The sequence below is a fragment of the Pelmatolapia mariae genome, linkage group LG10_11, assembly GCF_036321145.2.
Source record: "Pelmatolapia mariae isolate MD_Pm_ZW linkage group LG10_11, Pm_UMD_F_2, whole genome shotgun sequence".
Classification (NCBI taxonomy): Eukaryota; Metazoa; Chordata; class Actinopteri; order Cichliformes; family Cichlidae; genus Pelmatolapia; species Pelmatolapia mariae.
Window position 1 is genome coordinate 55,635,651 of NC_086236.1, and position 20,785 is coordinate 55,656,435.

The 20,785-nt window shown below is 42.0% G+C and overlaps 1 protein-coding gene across 1 annotated transcript in view; it reads right to left on the reverse strand.

Moving 5' to 3' along the window:
* Positions 1-1,304: 1,304 nt before the first annotated feature.
* itga8 (integrin, alpha 8) overlaps positions 1,305-20,785 on the reverse strand; it is a 42,577-nt gene continuing 23,096 nt past the window's right edge. Inside the window, exons 16-30 of the mRNA XM_063485540.1 lie at positions 16,944-16,999; positions 15,943-16,100; positions 15,691-15,822; positions 14,658-14,725; positions 13,984-14,131; positions 13,230-13,322; positions 9,397-9,476; positions 8,839-8,919; positions 6,526-6,631; positions 5,194-5,352; positions 3,537-3,653; positions 3,311-3,424; positions 3,093-3,194; positions 2,882-3,004; positions 1,305-2,794 (exon numbers count right to left, since the gene is read on the reverse strand). Coding sequence (XP_063341610.1) covers positions 2,705-2,794; positions 2,882-3,004; positions 3,093-3,194; positions 3,311-3,424; positions 3,537-3,653; positions 5,194-5,352; positions 6,526-6,631; positions 8,839-8,919; positions 9,397-9,476; positions 13,230-13,322; positions 13,984-14,131; positions 14,658-14,725; positions 15,691-15,822; positions 15,943-16,100; positions 16,944-16,999 — 1,627 coding nt within the window. The 3' untranslated portion in view covers positions 1,305-2,704. The remainder of the gene's footprint in view (positions 2,795-2,881; positions 3,005-3,092; positions 3,195-3,310; positions 3,425-3,536; positions 3,654-5,193; positions 5,353-6,525; positions 6,632-8,838; positions 8,920-9,396; positions 9,477-13,229; positions 13,323-13,983; positions 14,132-14,657; positions 14,726-15,690; positions 15,823-15,942; positions 16,101-16,943; positions 17,000-20,785) is intronic.

Genomic DNA, 20,785 nt, shown 5'->3' on the forward strand with positions numbered 1-20,785 from the left:
TATTCTGAATACTTTGGATTACTTAATATATTATCATGCTGTTTACAACTACGTGAATGTACTATTGCTGTGATTTATTACTGTTACTGAAGGTCCGCGGCTCCGAACCGTAGTAAAGGGACCTCTGGCTAATACGGTGGGTTCCCTGTCGGGCTCGTAGCTGAAAAATAGCTTTACTTTGTTGTCTGGGTCAACTTTGCTAGAGACAGAGAGAGGCGTTGAAAGGCTGCTCCAACCGAACTTATTTTTTCCGGAGGAAAACACGAACACAGTGTACAGTTGAGTCTTAATAGCTTACTTACAACTGGGCTCGTCAGGCACTCTTCTTGGCTGCAGTGGTTATTATTATATTTACATGCTTCCAGCTCCCGTTTTTGCTCCGTGACAGCTCGGACTTTTCCTTTCTCTCCCTCGATCACAGACACATAACGTGTATGGTAGTCCATTCTCGCTGCAGCACGGACTACACTGCCCATGAGGCTACATTCTTTAGGGCCATGCCTGTAGCATTCTGCCTTTTAGCTTAGCACAACAACAACAACAACAAAAAAGCGCTCTCTCACCCAGGAAACACGCAGAGAGAGAGAGCGTCACCCAGTAACCATGGCAACCGTACGGCTGCCGCCTGGAACAACAGAGCGTAGCTGTCAAACAAACCCAAACAGTCCTGACCCGCGACAATATGAAACAGGAAAGTACCGCCGTGTAATCCATTTATTTCAACAAAGTAACTGTATTCTGAATACCACCTTTTTAAACGGTAACTGTAACGGAATACAGTTACTCATATTTTGTATTCTAAATACGTAACGGCGGTACATGTATTCCGTTACTCCCCAACACTGGTTGTAAATAACTGTAAATGAACTATAAAGGGGGAGTTGCTTGCATGTTCTCCCCGCACTTTTGTGGGCTGTCTTAAGGTACTCTGGCTTCCTCCCACAGACCAAAGACTTGCATGCATTTGGTTAATTAGCGATTCTAAACTGATCGTAGGTGTTAACGTGAGTGAGAACAATTGTCTGTATGCGCCCTGTTGAACTGGATAAATGGAGTATTAAAAAATGGATGGATGAACTATAAAGCCCTTTACATGCCATCATTATCCTCTATGCAGAAAGTGTATGGCAAATGCACGGCACGAGATGGCACTGTGTTTCCTTAGATAACATAGTTTCTTTGCACAGACACTACTACACTCCACCACCTGGGGGAGCAAGAGTCCTTCCTCTGATTTGGAGACAGTAGACTTAAACACAGAGGATTGAAATACCCAATTTATTTATTATCCTTGGGTGCAAAACTTCTTTAAAACCTTGTAAAGAACTGCAGAGGCTGTCATATTGGAAAAAGAACTCATTAACCTTGCTCCTTTGACAAGGCACAAAGCTATTGTACACAGAGTCTATCGTGTACAAAAGTTCTTTACTGGTTTTCTGTGCACTTTGCAGAAAATACATTTACTATTTCTTTAACTTGTAAGCAGACACGGCAATGTGAAGTTCAGCAATCAATCAGTAATCAAGCAACACTTTATTCTAATAAAACTTCCCAGGCGATACAAAAATCGGAAACAGCTCAAACGTACACGTTAACTTTTAGTTTTTAGTTCAGGGAAATGCTGATGTTCTCACTGCTTTGTTCTGCATGTCTGTGCAGGATACAGATAATTAACAAACATTAAACGTACTGTTAAGTAATACACAGTGCACGCAGTAATGTACACCATCTCTGTCTCGGACTGCGTTGCGTTTCTGATACGGACTGTGGCTTTGCAGCAAGTTTTTGAAGTCTTGTCAACCGCTATTTTTTTTTTAAACATCCAACATGACAGACAAAACTTTAATTATCAGGAATATGCGGCCTGTTCCTCGAAGATAAATTCTATACTCACTATAAGAAAATAATAAGTTATTTTGTTCTTACTGGTATCACTTTGTTCCTCTCTTTTTGATTGTTATGTGTTGGCTTAAATCAGTCTAAAGAAACGCTCCATTCAGCAACAATAATATCACAATTAATCACTTACAGTATGCACACAAACAATGGAAACGTTAAGCTCTAATAAAATAATGCCAGTGTAAACAAGCTTAAGTATCACACAACTCTCAAATTATTGCACATACATTCATAAATATACACTTCAACTTTGTGCCTTTTCTGTTTATGCATGTGGCTGCATCTTATGTGTGTGTGGGTGTGAACTTGGATAAATTAAATCTGGTGGTGATAGACATCAATAACTGAATGGCACAAGTGACACCTATTAGACACGTATGTACAGTACCTGCACACACACCGACTTACACATACACACACTCACAACAGCACTTGTGCATAGATCTAAAGTCTCTTTCTCTGTTACTCACACAAAAATGTGCAGTAACAGACGCATTTAAAGCATTGTTTTGGTAACAAAGTCCAGTCTGTCTTCAGTTCTGGTGCTTCATCGCAATCTATAAACAAAAGACATGTGTGTGTGATTGAGCTTGTTAAGAGTGCTGGTCCCACTCTGTCTGCTTTGGTCCTAGTCTGTGTGGAGCTGCAGTTTTCAGTTTATCCTTTCAGTCCGGTTGATTCACAGAGAGACCTCCAGCCAAGGAATGTAGGTCCCGACTAATACAGATCCCAGATCTGATTTAAGTCATTCAGAAGGTGCGCATCCCTCCCAAACCACTGTCTTACAACCAGCAGCTGTCACTTCTTATGCATCACCTGTTTGATCAGACGTCAGTTTCTCCTGGTCGGAGATGTCATCATCAGCAGGTGGCCGCGCCCGGTCAAAGAAACCACACTGAGGGAATCACATTAGCCAGTTAGTAGAGTTTTTAAAAATTAAACTACCACAAGGAGTTCTGAGGATAGTGGATGATGTATGTACCTTCCACATGGCTAATGTCAGGATGGCCAGGACCAGCAGCCCCAGCAATATGGCCAAGATGATGACCCAGAGTGGAACAGCGAATGATACATCAGGAGTCCCCCATAACACCAGAGTCCCCATCTGCAGGGGAAAAAAAAACTGTCTATAAATTTTTCCTTATTTCTCGAAGCTTGGCATAAAGACTCATTTTTATTGCTTTTTATCATACCGCGGTTCTGTGCTGAGGCAGTGTGGCGGGTTGGATGCGATAAGGCATCGATGTGACCGCAAAGGACACGGTAGAGTTGAGAATGTAGGGGTCATTACGCCGCTTTAAGATAAAAAAAGTTATTATTTTAAAGGTGGCGTGTTACATATCAGACCTTCCTGCTGAGTGAGTTGAGCGATTAAAGTAAAACAAAAAGTTAACACAAAAAATCCACTGACCTGCAGGAAAGTGTGCGCCCAGAGTCGTGATCGGATCTTTACCACAGCACTCTGCCCGCGATCCAACCGGCCGACCACACACATTATCTTCAGACAGGAGACATTAGTGCAGTTCTGCATAAGCAGAGGGTTGATGGAGGGAGAAGAAGTATATCAAACACCTGTGAATGGCTAATGAACATTTAGGCTTAGTTTGTTTTCTTTAGAGACTTTATAGTTGGCTCACCAAGGTTTTATTGTTGTAATCCTGAGCGGCGCTGATAGATCGTTTGTGGCGGTGAGGAGGACTGCTGGTGTTCCTCAGGAAGCCCAGTAATTCTGGTGTGTCCTGGAGAGTGGAGATCTGAAACAAACGGGAAAATGTTATCAATACTTATTGTTCAAGCAAGTAAAAATGATCATTTTACATTTGAAAGAAAAGAAAATTTGATATATGATTCTCCAACTGGTCGCGGCAGATGGCTGCCCCTTCCTGAGCCTGGTTCTGCTGGAGGTTTCTTCCTGTTAAAAGGGATTTTTTTCTTCCCACAGTCACCAAAGCACTTACTCACGGGGTGCCATATGATTGTTAGGATTTTCTCTGTTTTGTCTGTATTATTGTAGGGTCTTTGCCTTACAATATAAAATGCCTTGAGGCAACTGTTGTTGTGATTTGGCGCTATATAAATAAAATTGTCTGCCTTCTTGTATGAAAGGTACCTTGTAAATTAACTCGCCCTGTCTGTTTCAGTGCTTACAGTTTATAGTGCTAATTTAATCGTACTCTAACATGTGTTAGTGTATTCTGTCAGTCCAGACACTTTATCAAAACTCGTTGTTTCACTGCGGCCTTTTTTTAGGACATAATAATATTACACAAAACCTCCAGCTGAGGAATAAAAAAAGCAAAATGTTAAGAAATCTCATCGCTGATCTTTAGTCGATTGAAGGGTTGAAAACGATTTAATTTCCTGGTCATACCATGAAGCTGAGAACAGCGAAAAGCAGACACGAGCGAACAACCTGAGACTCTTGAAGTCACAACTCTGAGATTACAGATAAAGAGCCAGAATGGTTTCTCCTCTAGGTGTTTGTCTTCACTGTATAATTACATTTAAACATTTTAAAAACTGGACCAGTTGTGCAGGACATGAAACTACTATGACTCTTACATCAGCTAAGAAAGCAAAGGATAGCAACAACAGGTATGCCTTTATCTTCCTGCAGCTCAGTGATTAGCATCTCTGCCCCAGAGATGGCACTCAGAAAACAAGCCACAGATGCATGGCTAACTGATTTACCGACTGTAAGTAACACTGATGGTGAGACGCCAATTACATAGAAGGAATTTGGAGAACATTATGTGAATCTCTTTGCTTGTGCGATCTTGGCATAACACTTCGCAGTCAGGTGAAAGAAGTAACTACTGTAATCAGTCTCCTCAGAGGACCTGACACATGCTGCTGTTTTCATAGATGATTACACATTCACATTTTCAAATAACTCCATGTTTTCTTTTCCAATTATCCTACGCGTGATATCATAGATACTGGAAATGATTCCAGCTCTCATTTCTGCTTGTAAACATAACAATCCATCTTACTTGTATGGAGCCTATTGGGGAAAAAAAACACACAAAGAACACAAGAATAATTTGGAGTGAGCGGGCATAAATGGTGCCATTAAGGGATAAAAAAAGATATAACTAATGGTATAAATAAAAAAATGTACCTAAGCCAGTTTGTATGAGTAGGTGCTGTAAATAATCAGTTAGAAATGCACAATGTGCAAACATACTCATTCTTATTAAAAGCAAAACACCCACATGTCATTCTTGAGATTGTTTTTTTGGCTGCATACGTGTGTTGTGCTCTGTGTATTGCGCACTGTATATTTCATGTTACCTGTAGACCATGCGGGTTAAGGCTGGTGTTTGTCCGGCAGCTCACTGGTCCGTCAGTTTTAATCTCCATGGCATACAGCAGGTTCTCATCACGGAAGCGAGACGGCCAGCCAACATGAAGCTCAGCCTCCCCGATGCTGCTGGGACCGGAGTTATGGAGCTGCGGGTGTGAGCGAGGCGGCAGAAAAAACAGCGAGACTTGTCAGTATTCTCCGGCCTTGGTCTCAAGCGGCCAAAGCTCTAATCAGGTTATCATAACTGTGGGATGATGAAACGGGCCACCTGTGTTTTCATAATAATGAAGATAATACTAATGCAGCCTTGAGTCTCTTGGGATTGAAATATAAGACAAGTAAAACCTACACCATCACCAGCTTCATCATTCCACATCTAATTTAGGATGACTGAATTATGAGCTTAAATGAACCATCAATTCAATAAACCCTCTTTTGTACTTGCCCCTTTCTTTGTCTATTGCTCTCTCTCTCTCACACACACACACACACATATATATATATATATGTCCTCACATATACACACGGTCATTAACACTGAAGCAAGTCATCCAAACAGGACATGATCCTGTTGCTGCAGGGCAGGAATTCTGCAAGAGGAAAAGAAAAAAAAAACCTCTGTCCTCTCTAACTAGAAGCAGCTGCCCACTGGGAAAAGTACGGCAAATGAAAATCATTATCAGCTGCGGGACAGACCAGACACCGCAGCGCTCCGGTTCAATGAAGCTGCCATCCATTTAAAATAAAAAGAAATCACATGTATAGGAGACAGATGCACGTATGCACATGCCCCTATTGTTAAGTGTCGCCGGCCTGTCTGCCACCCCCCCCCCCACTATCCGTTTGTCTCTGTTTGACCTTGTTTTTCCTCTTAATAATTATTATTTATTACACTATGACCCCAGTTAAGAATGTTTGCATCCATCCTCCCTGCTCGCCTTGTTTCCTAGTTGCTCCTGGTTCCCGCTGTCTTGCTTTTTCCTGCCTTCGCAGCAGTAATTGCTCTTCAGCTGGAGACCTTCGATCAGCCAGAGTTTAATTCTTTATAGAGCTACTGGTTTTACTGTGTGTGTCTGTGTGTATGTTACCGTTTCCTTCATCTTGCAGAGCCCCTACCCTTTGATGTGGCCTAAAACACAAGTTTCCACACCTATTTTCTGCTCTTTTCATCCAAGATGAGACTTTCTGAACAGCACGATAAACACAAAATAGCTCACCTTTCCATTTCTCAATCTCTTCATCTACAAATTCATCCTGTTCATTTCATCACAGCTGATTAGACTGCCCAGCTGTGTTTCAGTGTAAGGGAGGGAATTTACCTCATAGATGTGTGTGACTTGTGGTCCAACATCATCCTCTTTAATGGGCTTCTCTTTCGGTTCCCAGTTTGGGAATGGCAGCACCACCTGAGAGGGATGAGACACCCTGGAGAGAAGAGAGAAGAGAAACAGCGTGGTGATAATAATGCATATACACATCGATAGGTTTGGACTTTTTCTAAGTGCATTTGCACATATAAATCCTGATTTAATACTTTTCAGTTTTTAATAGAAATATTGTGTTTAAAGGCAACAGGAACTTTCTAAATTTGTATTTTTCTTATTTCTAAATATGACAAGAACAGACCATTTAAATATCCCTGACAATGCTGCCTGATTATCCAGTGCAGCACCAATACTAACTACCTTAGTTTTAACATACACTCACTGGCTACTTCATTAGGTTCACTTGTTGAACAGCTTGTTAGCACAAATATCTAATCAGGCAACCCCACATGTGCTGTAATTCAGCACATTTAGACATGCAGACATAGCCAAGTCGATTCGGTTAAACTGAAACTGAGGATCAGGAGGGGGCAGAAAGGTGATTTACGCAACTTTGAATGTGGCATGTTTGTTGGTGCCAGATTTTCCCACACAACCGTCTCTAAGGTTACAGAGAAAGGTCCAAAATGAGAAAACATCCAGTGAGCTTTGCTGATGTCAAAGGTCAGAAAACAGCCAGACTCCTTGAAGCTGATAGGAAGGCAACAGTAACTCAAATAACCACTTGTGGCAACCAAGCTTTGCCCAAGAGCATCTTTGAATGCACATGAACCTTGAACCACAAGACCACACCAGGTCCCACTCCTGTCTACAATTCGCGTAGACTCACCAAAATTGGATAAAAGAAGACTGGAAAAGTGTTGTCTGGTCTTATGAGTTTCGATTTCTGCTGCAACACTCAGATGGTGGAGTCAGAATTCGTTGTAAACAATTTGAAAATTTAGATCCATCCTGAATTGTTGTGGTTTGGGCTACTGGTGGTGGTGGTGTAATAGTGTGGAGGATGTTTTCTTGGCACACTTTTGGCCCTGTAGTACTGAGTAAACACAGCCTATCTATTGTTGCTGAGCATGTCTTTTATGATCACAATGTACCCATCTTCTGATGGCTGCTTCCAGCGGGATAACACACCGTCATAAAGCTCAAATCATGTCAAATGGTTTCTTGAAGATGACAATGAGCTCACTGTACTCAAATGGCCGACACAGTCACCAAGTCTCAATCCAACAGAGCACCTCTGGGATTTGGTGGAACGGGAGATTCCCATCACGGATGTGCAGCTAACAAATCTGCAGCAACTATGTGATCCTATCGAGTTAATATGGACGAAAACCTCTGAGGGATGTTTCCAGCACTTTGTTGAATCTATGCCATAAAGAATTAGAGCAGCTTTGGAAGCAAAAGAGGAACCAACCCGGTACCAGCAAGATGTACCTAATGAAGTGGCATTGTTAGTGCAGTTTTATATATATATATGTATATGTATATATAAAATAGTAAAATGTTTGAAGATTTTTCTGGTGTGGAAATGTCAGTACTGTAGGCTATAATTGCCTCTTGATGATGACATTCTGATAATTTCATGGTAGTCTAAGCTAAGTGGGCAAAAATGTTTACATTCCCCACTGTGGGCATAATGTTTGTAGCTAAGTGGACATAACTGAGCCAGTTTAGCAAACAGCAGCTCTCCATGATGAGCTTAATTAAAAATATCTTACTTAATTCCAGGATTAAAGTAGACATCGCATCAGACTGAAGCAAACACCACCCCCACTAATAACAGAGAATTAAAATGTGAATTGCTAAATTTTAAATGTTCATCTGAGGAGGGACATTTTTACAGTGCAAACATAGGAGCATGCGCTCGTCTTGCTTATACCAGGTCCTGCTGTGTTTGTGTGTACGGCTGACCACACCCAAACAACAACAAGTAAGGCTCCAAGCTTTGAAGTGTGTGTGTGTGTGTGTGTGTGTGTGTGTGTGTGGTGTGTGCGCTTGTGTGCATCAGCAGGCATACGGGAATCCATGAACATGCCAGCGGCTCCAAGGTTTTCCATGTGCACGTGATTAGCTTCGATTTATGACTAGAGATGTGTTTTTATGCTCTTTGTTTCTATCTGCAGATGAACAGGGGGCACAAATTCAAGCATTTTAATAATATCCTACAATAAAAATAAAGAAGTTTAGCCTGAAACAAGATTGTCATATTAACAAATTATCTTTAGGATAATTAGGATAATGCTTTGTTTCAAGGCAACAAAGCATTCGGCGACCATGTCTCAGAGACTTAAGCAATGGTTGACTCACCCACGTAAATCAAGCTGAGCTTGGGCGGTGACAGACAGATTCAAACTGACCAGGTTGCTGTCGGAGTTATCTTTGTTGGAGCTGTGGAGACATTCATACAGTTAAAATAAAAGAACTATAAAAAGAACAAACTGATTTTATTATTTCCAATGAGGCTTTGATACAGTGCAAATAGAACCAAAACTCAAGATGAACTCATAATAAAGCCGGATTTTCAGGTTCAGATGACTCTGACAAGAATTCCCCTAGCAGGGGGATTGCAAAAGTCAACCATCTGCATCTAGCGATGTGAGATATTGAAAATAACGCTATTAAGCACACAGTGGGCATCTTGTGTAGAGCTTGTCTCCTGTCTGGAGCTCCTCGGGGCCATCTGTATTTTTCTGCGTCTGCGGTTAGTTTCATCAAACCACAGACAGCAACATGATCGGGACAGACACGAAACGTATTTACATGGATCAGATGAAACACAAACGGCTCTTTGTGCGTGTATGAAAGAGACAGAAACAGTGACGATGGTTGGGGGGGTATGAGCATGACTGCTGGTGGGTGTGTCACCTGTGGATCTGTAGTTCAAAGCTGATTTTTGGTCCAGCATCTTCTAGCCTTTGGACTGAAAACCTCAAGCCAACAGACAGCTGGTGAGGGCAGGAGCATGTAAAAAAACACACAAAAAACAGGGAGAACTGATCAAAAACATGACAGAAAGAATGGATGTTAGGGCAGGGGCTGTTAAAGAAAGATGACAGGGAGGAAGAATACAGAGAAATAAAATCCATCTGTACATAAAAAGTCACATTATTTTTTAAAGTGACCAGTAATAGAGAGTAAAGCCGGCGTTAACTAGATCTCTTTCTGGGTTCTCAAAGGCAGATTATCAAAGTTGTGTGTGTTGATAGCGCGCGAGATTCTTAAATCTGAAAAAAGCCAGACTACAGACACACAGACACATAAAAGCCACAGTTAAGTTTCTTGTGTCTCCTCAGTTTAAATCCTCTGTCCTCTGGACTAACTCGAAACACATGCAGGAATTAGTTCATCATCGACGGCATGACAGCGTGCGCATGTGTGTGCATGGGTATGTGAGTTCTGCTGAACAACAGGTCAAGCACATGGATCAGAGAGGAAAATGACAGCATGCAGACGCACACTTCAAGAGGCAGGCCTGGGGGAGGAGAGGGGGAGTGATGGTGGAGTGTGGGACTACAAAGTCAAGTTATCTTTATGGATACACATGTGAGAGATGAGCAAGGCAGAGAAGCTCTACAGAGACAGGCACCAAGTGAGAACAAACCATTTGGAGAGAAGTCGTCACTTTTACCTCCCATTTCAGAGAGGGTGAAGCTTAAAATCTGTCTTTAGGGCACCTGGAACTCTGTGGTTGAAAGCTGGGAGTTAATGTTTGCAGTACTGTCCTTCAGTCGCTGTGGTCAGCTTGAATTTAGGTCGGTTAGAAAATGGGTTGCACTTTCATGGTGCAGAAAATCTTCAAAACATCCGCCTAAACCTTCTCAAAGCAATGCATCTTTGTTATATTCTCTGCCATACGTCAGCACACTCTGTGTATTCCAAAAACTGCAGCTTGGCTAAAATACTCGGCTCCTGTGTTTGGCAGCCACAACGCTTCGCGCAGTGTGTTTAGCTCATAATTTAACAGAACAATGATTCTTTGGAACGACAGAGTGAGAAGTGGTTTATGCCAATGAAGTGGTTTGAGGGTTTTCCACTGACACTGTAATACTTCTTGTCAGCATCACAAGGTGGTCACTATTATTAAAATTTCAACTGACCGCAGCAACCGTGTTTAAAGACGGATGAAAGTGTAAACTTTGAGCAACCAGCTGGAGGGTTAAAAGCGTTTTGACATGCAAAATGGTTAAGATGAAGGACCCTTGAATTCAGGCCTGTGAGGCATGCCTGAAGTTAATGTTAATAACATCAAGAACATTTGATCTACGTCACAGTGTCACTGATGTTTACAAACTCAAAACCAAGATCATGAATCACGTTGAACTCACACTCCTCTCTTTTTCCCTGCACACCTGACTCTAAACTACACTACCTGAACAAAAGTACACATTACTACTCATTATTGCTACAAGAGCTGCTTGGTTAAATACCATGAAGCTCCCGGCTTACATTTTGTGTGATGATGTTAACGTCAGAGGTTTGGAGCTGTTACTGAGTCAGCAGAGAGTTGGTGATTTTTACACACTATGCGCCTCAGCACTAGGCAACCTCAGTTTGTAACTTTACGTGGTCTGCCACTTTGTGGTTGAGTTGCTGTGGTTCCTAAATGGTTCCACTTTGCAATAACAATTCAATTCAATTCAATTCAATTTTATTTATATAGCGCCAAATCACAACAACAGTCGGCAGAACCAGGCCAGGAGATGGCCGCCCCTCCCAAACCACCTCTGGCAGAACCAGGACTAGGGAGGGGCGGCCATCTGCTGCGACCAGTTTGGGTGAGAGAAGGAAAACAGCATAAAGACATGCTGTGGAAGAGAGACAGAGATTAATAGCAAGTATGATTCAATGCAGAGAGGTCTATTAACACATAGTGAGTGAGAAAGGTGACTGGAAAGGAAAAACTCAATGCATCATGGGAATCCCCCGGCAGCCTACGTCTATTGCAGCACAACTAAGGGAGGATATATTCACCACATAACACCACTTACAGATGATCATGGAATATCTAGGAGGGACGAGATCTCATGAACTGACGCGTTTGAACAGTCACATCCCATTACAGCATCATGCTGACTTCAGTGTGCTCTTCAGAACGAGCCACCCTTTCAAAATGTTTGCAAACCGACTGCATGGCTAGATGTTTTTGTACAACTGTGGCAATGAGACTGAAAACACCTGAATTGAGAGATTAAGACTTCTGTGTGTTTGTTTGAAAAGCAAATGTATTTATTCAAATGTGGAATTGGTGACTTCTTTTCCAAATGGTGGAACAACCCGAGTAGCTGCAGAAACTCTACTTTGGAAAAGAAAAAGAGCCACAGTGTCAGAGTAGTCACAAAAAAGATGAAGCAAGAGAGTGACAGAAACTAAAAGTAGTGCAAAAGAAGAGTGAACCACTAAATGGAAAGTCAAATGTAAGATTCAGATTTCTTCCTTTGTCTTATATATGTAAGCAACAAAAGCTTCTAACCGGTTAGCTGAATACATCTGGGTGTTTTAAACCTGAAATCAGTCTGGATTCAACGGTGCTAGGGTGGGGAGAGTTTTTTTTATTGCCATTATAAATAAAATCTGTATTTCTGATGTGATGTGGCTAGAACTGATACTTATGTTAGATCACTTTGTGGTTTGGAAACTGTGTGCAGCCATTACTCATTCCATTAATGCTCTCCAGTAGCCTTTAGCTACTATAAATATGATGTGTGTATAACTGCATTTCTCCTATAGCAAAAAATTGCAATCAATTAATTTAGTATTTTTCAATTATATTTTGCTTGGAATCAGTAATTTAAGCACTGCAATTTTGTGAAACACTAACAAAAAACATATCTTCAAAGTAGGACTCCACTGATTGATAAATGACTGAAACTAAGATTCTGACCAGTAGAGGAAGAATGATGACAGAGATGCAGGCAGGCAGATGAATGCAAATACCAAAGCCAAAAAAACTGCTTCCCTTCAGGCGTGTACCCTTAACTCATCGCTCTGTTCATGCAGCAGAGGGTTGACCACCAGTGATGAGAACTATTTAGCTGCACAATACAACCAGAATCTGTACGGGGGACATGGAGGTATGTTCTGCATCAGCTCATAGATTCCTGAACGTTCAATGGGGCAAGCGGAGAGTTCAATATGGGAAACATCTGGATAGCTGGAGAGCTGCGCGCACACACACACACACACACACACACACGTGTGTGCATGCCTTGTCCTTTTACACGCTCTTGTTATGCTCTCCTCCCCCAACAGTGAAACATGACCGCATAATTGATTTATCAGAATGCTATGTGTCACCTCCAAAGAGCAAATGCACCTCTCTGCCAGCCTTGACGCCTTTAAAAAAACAACAAAAGCCCACATTCACACACATGTCATGATTTAGCACATCTCTGTGTATCTGAGTGGTAGAATTTCATGTAACATGGGACTGCTCTTTACTTTACAAAGCCTTGGCTTCCTGCATGTGTCAGCCACGCACGACCTAAATAGATTATTACTACACATGCACGCTTGGACTGAATGCAAAGCCTAGCCCTGAGAATCAGACTGTGTGGAATGGAGGTCAAGGTGAACATCAGCAATCACTGGAAAGCATCAATCAGGGCGAATTAAACCTGAGGCCTAACAGTTGCGCCTTCTTAGCGTGGGTGTTGTTGAAACGTTTGCGTGTGCGTTTGCGCTTACGTGCGAGAACTCACCTCCGTCTCGGCCACCATCGGGTTCCCGAGGTCACACACCACCATCCTGGACTCATTGATCAGCTTGTACTCACAATTTAACTGTGAGAGAGACTAGAGGAGATCCAAGGTATGGAAAGACAGTAAGAGAGGGACAAGAACAGCGAATGAAAGTGACAAATAGGGAGCAGTGAGAGTCAAGTGGTGAGCGAAAAGACAAAGGGAGGGAAGTATAACACCATCAAAGGGGGATGGGAGCGAGAGGGGTGAAAAAGAGAAGGAGAGAGGCAGGGGGGAGGACAGGAGAGGAAGAGTGATGAATGCTCTGACAGTAACAATGTCATCAATCAAACAGCCCCATTACACACTCATTAGCGCACACACGTGCAAACACACACACACGCAGACGTAAACACACATACGCACACAGAAGTTGACCCTATCCATTTCCGTGGTCACTAATGCAGCTTGTAAATCATAATAGGGGCTTTTGAGCTGTTGCCAGTAGAGCATACCCGGCTGATAGCCTTGCCTTAATCATGTCTAACAAACACAAACCACAAAGACACAACAGGATGTGATGCCGGACTGTAACTGAAGCCTCAAATAGCCCACTTCCCAGTTTTTGAACTTGGCTTCAATGATGATGAGACAACAGTTTTGGTCTTATCTATTTTCAGCATCCACCCTTCTGGCCCTTGACATTAAACTGGGATAATTGATGTCAGACAAATCTGTGTGCAATGTGTGTAAAAGAGTGTGCGTGAGTATTTACCTCCACCCTGCGCTCTACTCCGATGTAGTCAGCTTCAGGCGGTAGCAATGTGTAGAGCTCTGTCTCGTAGGCTCCCTCTCCTCGGTTCACCGCAGTGATGGTCAACATGACCAGGTTGTCATCTGCAATCACCACCTCTGTGCGGTCCCTGTGTTTGTGCGTTTTATTGCAGGAAGAGAAAAAAGCAGAGGCAGGAAATAAAGCACTTTGCTGTAATTAAATATAAAAAACAAATGTGGGTTTTTTTTCCTGTAAATTATAGTTAATAATTTTCAGGACTGGACATGTGCAATCTCATCAGCTGCAAAGAATGCAGTACCTCCGACCCCAACAATAACCCCGCCAGCGCACGCGTGTGTGTGTTAATCAGTCAGTAAATGCTGACAGGATGTTTGCATAATGCTGCCATGGAGATATCTAACAGCTGGAAGTACTGTGGAGAATAGGTTAATTCACATATGCAACATGCACACAAGCACACACACAAACACACGCTCCGTGGTAAATGGGGCCATAATGTGAGCAACTTTAGTGTAAACTTGGCGCATTGTGTGAGGAATAACAGACACAGTTGCTTTGGTTTCGCTGTGTGTGCGTGGGTGCCTGCGTTTGGCTGTCTGAAGTGTTGGGTGTTTAGAAGTTCAGGTCAAAGGGTGCGGCCGTGTCAGTCTTACATGCTGGCAGAGAGCTGGAGGTCCGGGATACAAATATTGTCGTCGCCGCAGTCGAGGAGGATGTAAGCCTGAGAGGAAGAGGGGCACAAAGAGAGGAGTGAGATGAGGACACGGAAGGATGCAGGTGCTCTATATATAACATATACACATTCACACAGGTCTTTGGTTTGTTGTGTTGCTGCCTGCTTTGGGCAGAGATCTGACTTCTGTCTCTCTGTGGCTACTATGATAGTCCTCAGTTTGTTGCTGTTTTGTTTTATTACGACACTTAACGTCCAAAAATTAAAGGAAGTGCAACTGAGCGAGCTAATTTTAATGGAAACAATAAAATAAACCCTTGTTATTAAAAACGATAAACAATATGGGCAATGCTCCTCTTTTCACCATGACCTCATATGATTCATGAGTTTCCAGTGAACATAGTTCAGTGCTGAAAAGCTTCTTAATATTTATTTTAACTCAATTCACACATGGGAGCGCAACCAAATGAGTGCATATTTTTCCATCATACCAAGTCTGACAATGGCCTAGAGCTGGATCTTAGCGTACATCAGGGCCTTTCTTAGTTTTTTGCTATTTTTATTAAGTAAATATACTGGTCCAAACTCTAGATTATAACAGTTTCATCTGCAAAGGTAAACTGCGCTGTCCCATTCCGGGAAATGATAGACTCCAAGTTGATTTTAGGTGAATCAGATGGTTTTTATTTGGGAGTCAGTCTTTTTGTGTCCAAGGCAAGCATTTTAAATCAAGCAATGACTGAATGAAATATGATCTCAGGTCGATTCTGGATCTCTTTTGGGCTTAGCGAAGTTGAGTTAGTTTAATTTTTACAACCCAGTGTCACAAATCACAAATTTGTTCCATAGGTCTTCAACAACCTAAAGCCTCCTTTCTTCTGATAAAGAAAAGCTCCCCCAAAGAATCCATTAAACGGGGCCAACTAAGGAGAAATCCTTCTTTGACGTGCCGTGTACACTGATGTACTGTACAGGATTATGTGTTTATATGTACATACAACATGTATGCTTACATGCTCTTGGAGGAAGGTGCTGCTGTAGTGGTTAAGGACAGGTGGAAGACTTTGGTCAAGGGTAGGTGGAGCCAGGCTGTAGTTGAGAGCGAGTGAGATGGGGCTCAGCTTGTCCCTGAACTCATCCTCCTCCTGGAATAAAGTGTGAATGAGAATGAGAGAAACATGCTGTCAGTCAGTCACAACCTCACTTACAAAGCTCATTAACTATTTCTTGTATGTGTGTTTGTGTGCACGGTTTGATTTGCTCACTCTGAGGTAAATTGTGTAGCTCAGGCATGCACGTGGGTGACTGTGACCCAGCCTCAGGAGTCCCATGCGCTGAGGCTCCTCGGTGTCCAAGAAAAGCACTCTCTTCACTCCACCCCTGGAGCCTTTGAGCCAATCAAGCTGCAGCTCCGCTCTCAGGTCTGCACAGAAGATAATAATAAATAAGTAAAGATTAAATTTGAGTTAACAGGTAGACGATTCAGCCAATCAGACACTACTTAGCTGTTGAACCTAAAGCGGAGATGTCAAACTCATTTTACATCACCGGCCACATTCAGCCCACTTTGATCTTAAGTAGGGCAGACCAGTGAAAGACATTTAACTAAATATTTAATTCCAGAAAATTTCTTATTGTAAGTAAAAGAACTGCAGTTTCAACAGTAGGTGTTTTCTTTATAATAAATAGATAAAATTACAGGAAAAAATCTGTTAGCAGATTGCCCAGAGTGTCCTGTACAAACAGAACATACAGTTTTTGTTAATTCATATTTTTCCACTATGGAACCACTGTGAAAAAAAAAAAAGTAATATAGTATACAGTGAAAAAGAGGAGCTTTTCTGTCTTTTAATGATTTATCTGTGACTTAACTACTTGGTCATAGTATGAATGGCAGTGGGTGAGGTCTTTATGAATAGAAAAGCTGTAAACTTTATGAAAATACAGTTAAAAGTTAAAAATCTGTGCACTACTTGACATTTTCCAAAGTTGGCCAGTGGGCCGGACTGAAGTCTTTGTTGGGCCTTGTGTTTCACAGCCATGCTCTAAAGGGTCTGGGTTCGATGTGACTTTCCATTAGATATGGAATAAAGTCCTATTTGCATGTGCGTATTTGTGTGTCTTCTCTCTCATCTATTGCTCCTCACACCCACCTTTGTTCTCCGCTCTGATTGGTGTATAAGAGCAGAAGTTTCCCAGCAGGAAACTCTAATAATCATACAGTATGTACTACAGAGCCGACTTCAGTTACTGCACAGCTGCTTACCTACAGAGCTGGGGATGCCCACACCACTCACGGCTGCACAAACATCCACTTTGAGGCTACAGGAAAGGAAAATTGGAAAAAGAGACAGGAGGTAACAAATTTGAATCACACGTGTGTTCTGATGGTAGTTCTAGTTAATTTGTGTGTGTCTTGTAAGAGAACGCAAACTGGTGCAAGCTGTTTATATACATGACTGGAAATGTCATTTTTTTTAAAAGGATTTCCCAAGTGCTGTTAAACAGAGAAAGGATTTTTTAACATGGCTTTTCCAAAGATCCTAGCTAGAAATTTAATTTAAGTTTTATTTTATTTATTAATTTATTTTCTGAAGGGGTTTTCTCCACACTTTTTCCCATCACATTTGTATAAATGTTAAAAAAAATCTGAATGACTTAAAAAAACAACAAACCACAAACAAGGCACTTCTTCCTTCCTGTACTCCACAGGGCACGGGGAATTACCACAGTGCCCCCTCCCCATTAGACACATAGATATGGGAGACTGGGAAACACTTCTGCATTTCCTCAATTTATGTGGGTATTACCCTATGTGCAAGTGTTTTTTCTGAGCGTGCATGTGTGTTATCGCCTCTTTAATCAAGAACAGGAACTCTCACACAGGGAGGCCTGTGCTGTTAATAACCACTAATCTGGGGAAGCTTATGGATGCAACGCTCCTCCTCTTACACTGACGACTCAGCAAGTGTGAGCCAGTGTGAGGGAATTACAGTGCTTCATGTGATCATTATTTCTTTGGTTTCAGTTCACCAACACCAACAAGCAGAATGCAGCTGTTGCAGATTCCTGTGTTTGCTAATAATTAGGTTCCCAATTAGATGACACAATGATGATGAGCTGGTTTTTCTTCAAGTGTGATGCAGATGTTAGTTTGCGTGTGTGTGTATGACAAAGTGCAGGTTCTCTTTTGTTAAAAAATGCTCCCCTGAGTCATTATAACCTCTCCAGGTAGTTTCACACGTAGTAAATATGTGTTGCACGTGTGCGGTTTTCGAGGGTATGCTCGAGTGTGATGTTAATAAGCACTGTGTGCCAAACTTAAGTGCACGCAACACAGAAATGACCCCTAGTTTACTGGCGACAGCCCCAACTCTTTATTTAGCTGTTACTCTATAGAACTTTCCTCCTCTAGCCTTAAATAAGTCACAAAATGGTTTAAATGAACTGATATTCTGCATCAGAGCTGCTTCTGAGGTTGCACAGTGTCGGAAACCCCCCTCCCCGAGACCATTATGACATCCGATTGGAGACGAGGGGGGGCTTAATGGTTTCTGTTGTCGCTGCCCCTCTTTTTTATGAGTGTTTCTCTTGGCCCTAGCCTTGACTGTAGCCATTTGGTTCATATATAAACACTTACATTTCCAAGACAACTGGATAACATGTTGTGCAGTTCTTTTCTAAAATAACCGGCCCTAAAACTTGTTACTGACCAGTCGCCTCTTTCTCTTTCCTCTACTTCTTCATCCTCTTTTCCCAGCGCCAGTTTGTGCCACATCTTAACCACTACATTGAAATCAGAGAGCCTGAGATTTTCTGAAAAAATAATTACCAGCTAATCTTTAAACGGGCTGTTTAAGCCTGAAACAAATTGTTTTTGGCCTCACAAACAAGCTATGAACAGAACATGCCATTGCCTCTTGGGTTCATAGGGAAAACATGTTAAGGCTCAGTCACACCAGAGTAAAAATAGGATCACATCCTCTTTGTGTCTAGGAAAATCGGTGGTTGTCCGGTGATCGCACCGAATGTTTTTCCTATCACAGGCCGATTGCAAGTAGCTGCAGCCAACACTTTTGATTGCAAGGCAATTACAGACGTCACAAAGTGGGATGTCAATATTTGCGGGGGAATATCAGAATTTCTGTTTCAAATTTGTGAGGTTCTGTCCATATATGAATTTCTGTTTAATGTGAATTTCTGTGTATGCAGATGGCAAAGATTTACAATAAACAGCATCAGATTTATCACAGTTAACTATTATCAAAAACAGACTCCTCGTAATTTCCAACTGGACCCCATTCAGTTGCAGACTGAGAGCAGACTCCACCTTATGCCTGTTGCTTTGCTTTGAACATGGCAACTGACTGTGAGTGGTCACAGATCTGGTCCCCGTCATCGAAGCAACCACTGGAAAGGCAGTGAATGAGTTTGCACACAGTCACAATCATTTTGTCATTGTTTTCCCTCGTGTGACTGTAACATCAACAAAGATTTCCCTACTTACCACCAAAGAAGTGAGTGGGTTTCCTTTTAAACTTTGCCTTTTCGTCAAGCTAAGAGAACCCACAGTTAAAAAGCTCATTTCCCTCACATTTAAAAACTGGATAAGAAAATACTGGTTGAACATCTCTAACCTCTTCCAAGTAACAACAACCTAATCAAGGAAGCTGGAAATGACAAATAAAGAACAAGCATCTTATTTAAAAAATATGCAAACTTAATCGACGTATTCTTTAATTTCAGTTCCTGTTGTGCAAGAACCGGTTTCATCTAAAGCTACCATGTCTGTTTGTATTTGAGGGGGGAAAAAAGCACACATGTTTTATTCTTTTGATCCTGGAGCAGACAGAATATTTTAGAAGACAGTGGAAGCACTTCAGACAAACAGTCAGTCTTGTTGTACCACCTTCAGAGTCAAAGACCGCTGGGTAATTATTTTTCAGGAAATCAGATACTTAACTATGTGACTGAAATGTAATGGAGATGTATAAAGCACAGGCTGGAGCTTTCACCCTTTATGCTCCTTTCTAGTTCAAATTGCAGGGAAATGTCTCTGAAACACAAGAGACTCAAACAGCCTTTAATTCTATCGCTGCTGTTTGAATCACTGCGTGTTTGCGTATGTCCAAAGTCCTATTTGATTCCATACCTCGGACCATAATTTTATAGCGGTTTATTTAAATAGGCTGAGTTTTGTTTTGACAATACTCCACAGTATAAGGCTCTATGTCAATCCAGCCCAAACCCCTTTCTTTTTTCTCTCACTGCCAATATTCACACACCACTACGCAGACACCGCGATGGCATAAAGCCGAGCCCACTTCTCCGTCCAAATAGTCCTACAGCAGTTCCTGTCCCAAAAAGTCAGGACCAACAATAGACTGAAGCAAAGCCGCAGGAGCCTTTAGACTGGCTCCCCTCAACTAAACTCACCCCCAGACCGTTCAAAGCCAGCGTGCTCACCCCCACGAACAATAATATAATCAAAACAGAATTATGCCGTTTCAGATTAATTGCAGAGCCCCGTAAATCTGAGGTTCCGGGTCATATGAGTGTGCTTTTTCAGTGGGCTGCTGTGTTATTGCAGCAGAGACACTGACAAACAGACTTTGGCCGATGTCAGACATCTAGAGCGCAGAGGTGAAATATTTGTCACATCCGTCAGTGAGAGTGTAATTTGTAAAATGGGAAACTTTATACTGCACAGCATATTATGATACAGTACGAGCAGGATGGTTTCTGTTACAGATCTGAGGTTCAGAGCAGCAGTGGGCCTCATTAGTCTTATGTTTGCTTAAGACTTTGATCCCTTTAACTTTCATTCACCTGCACATGCACTCACACATCTGCGCACACACAAACACACGCAAGGTCCGTTTCCAAACTGCAAAATAATTTACAACTGACCAAAGGCGTTAACGCTGGAAAAGTGTCTAATTTAGGTACTAAGAGCTGTCACTCTTCATTTTTAACTTGACCGTAAGTGCGGATTCGATTGCCTTTTTCTCACCATGCCATGCCAAACGGAAGCGGCAGAGTGACCCAGCTGGAAAAAATTACAACAAACTGTAGACTGTGGTGACGAGCTGGAGAAACATCTCACAA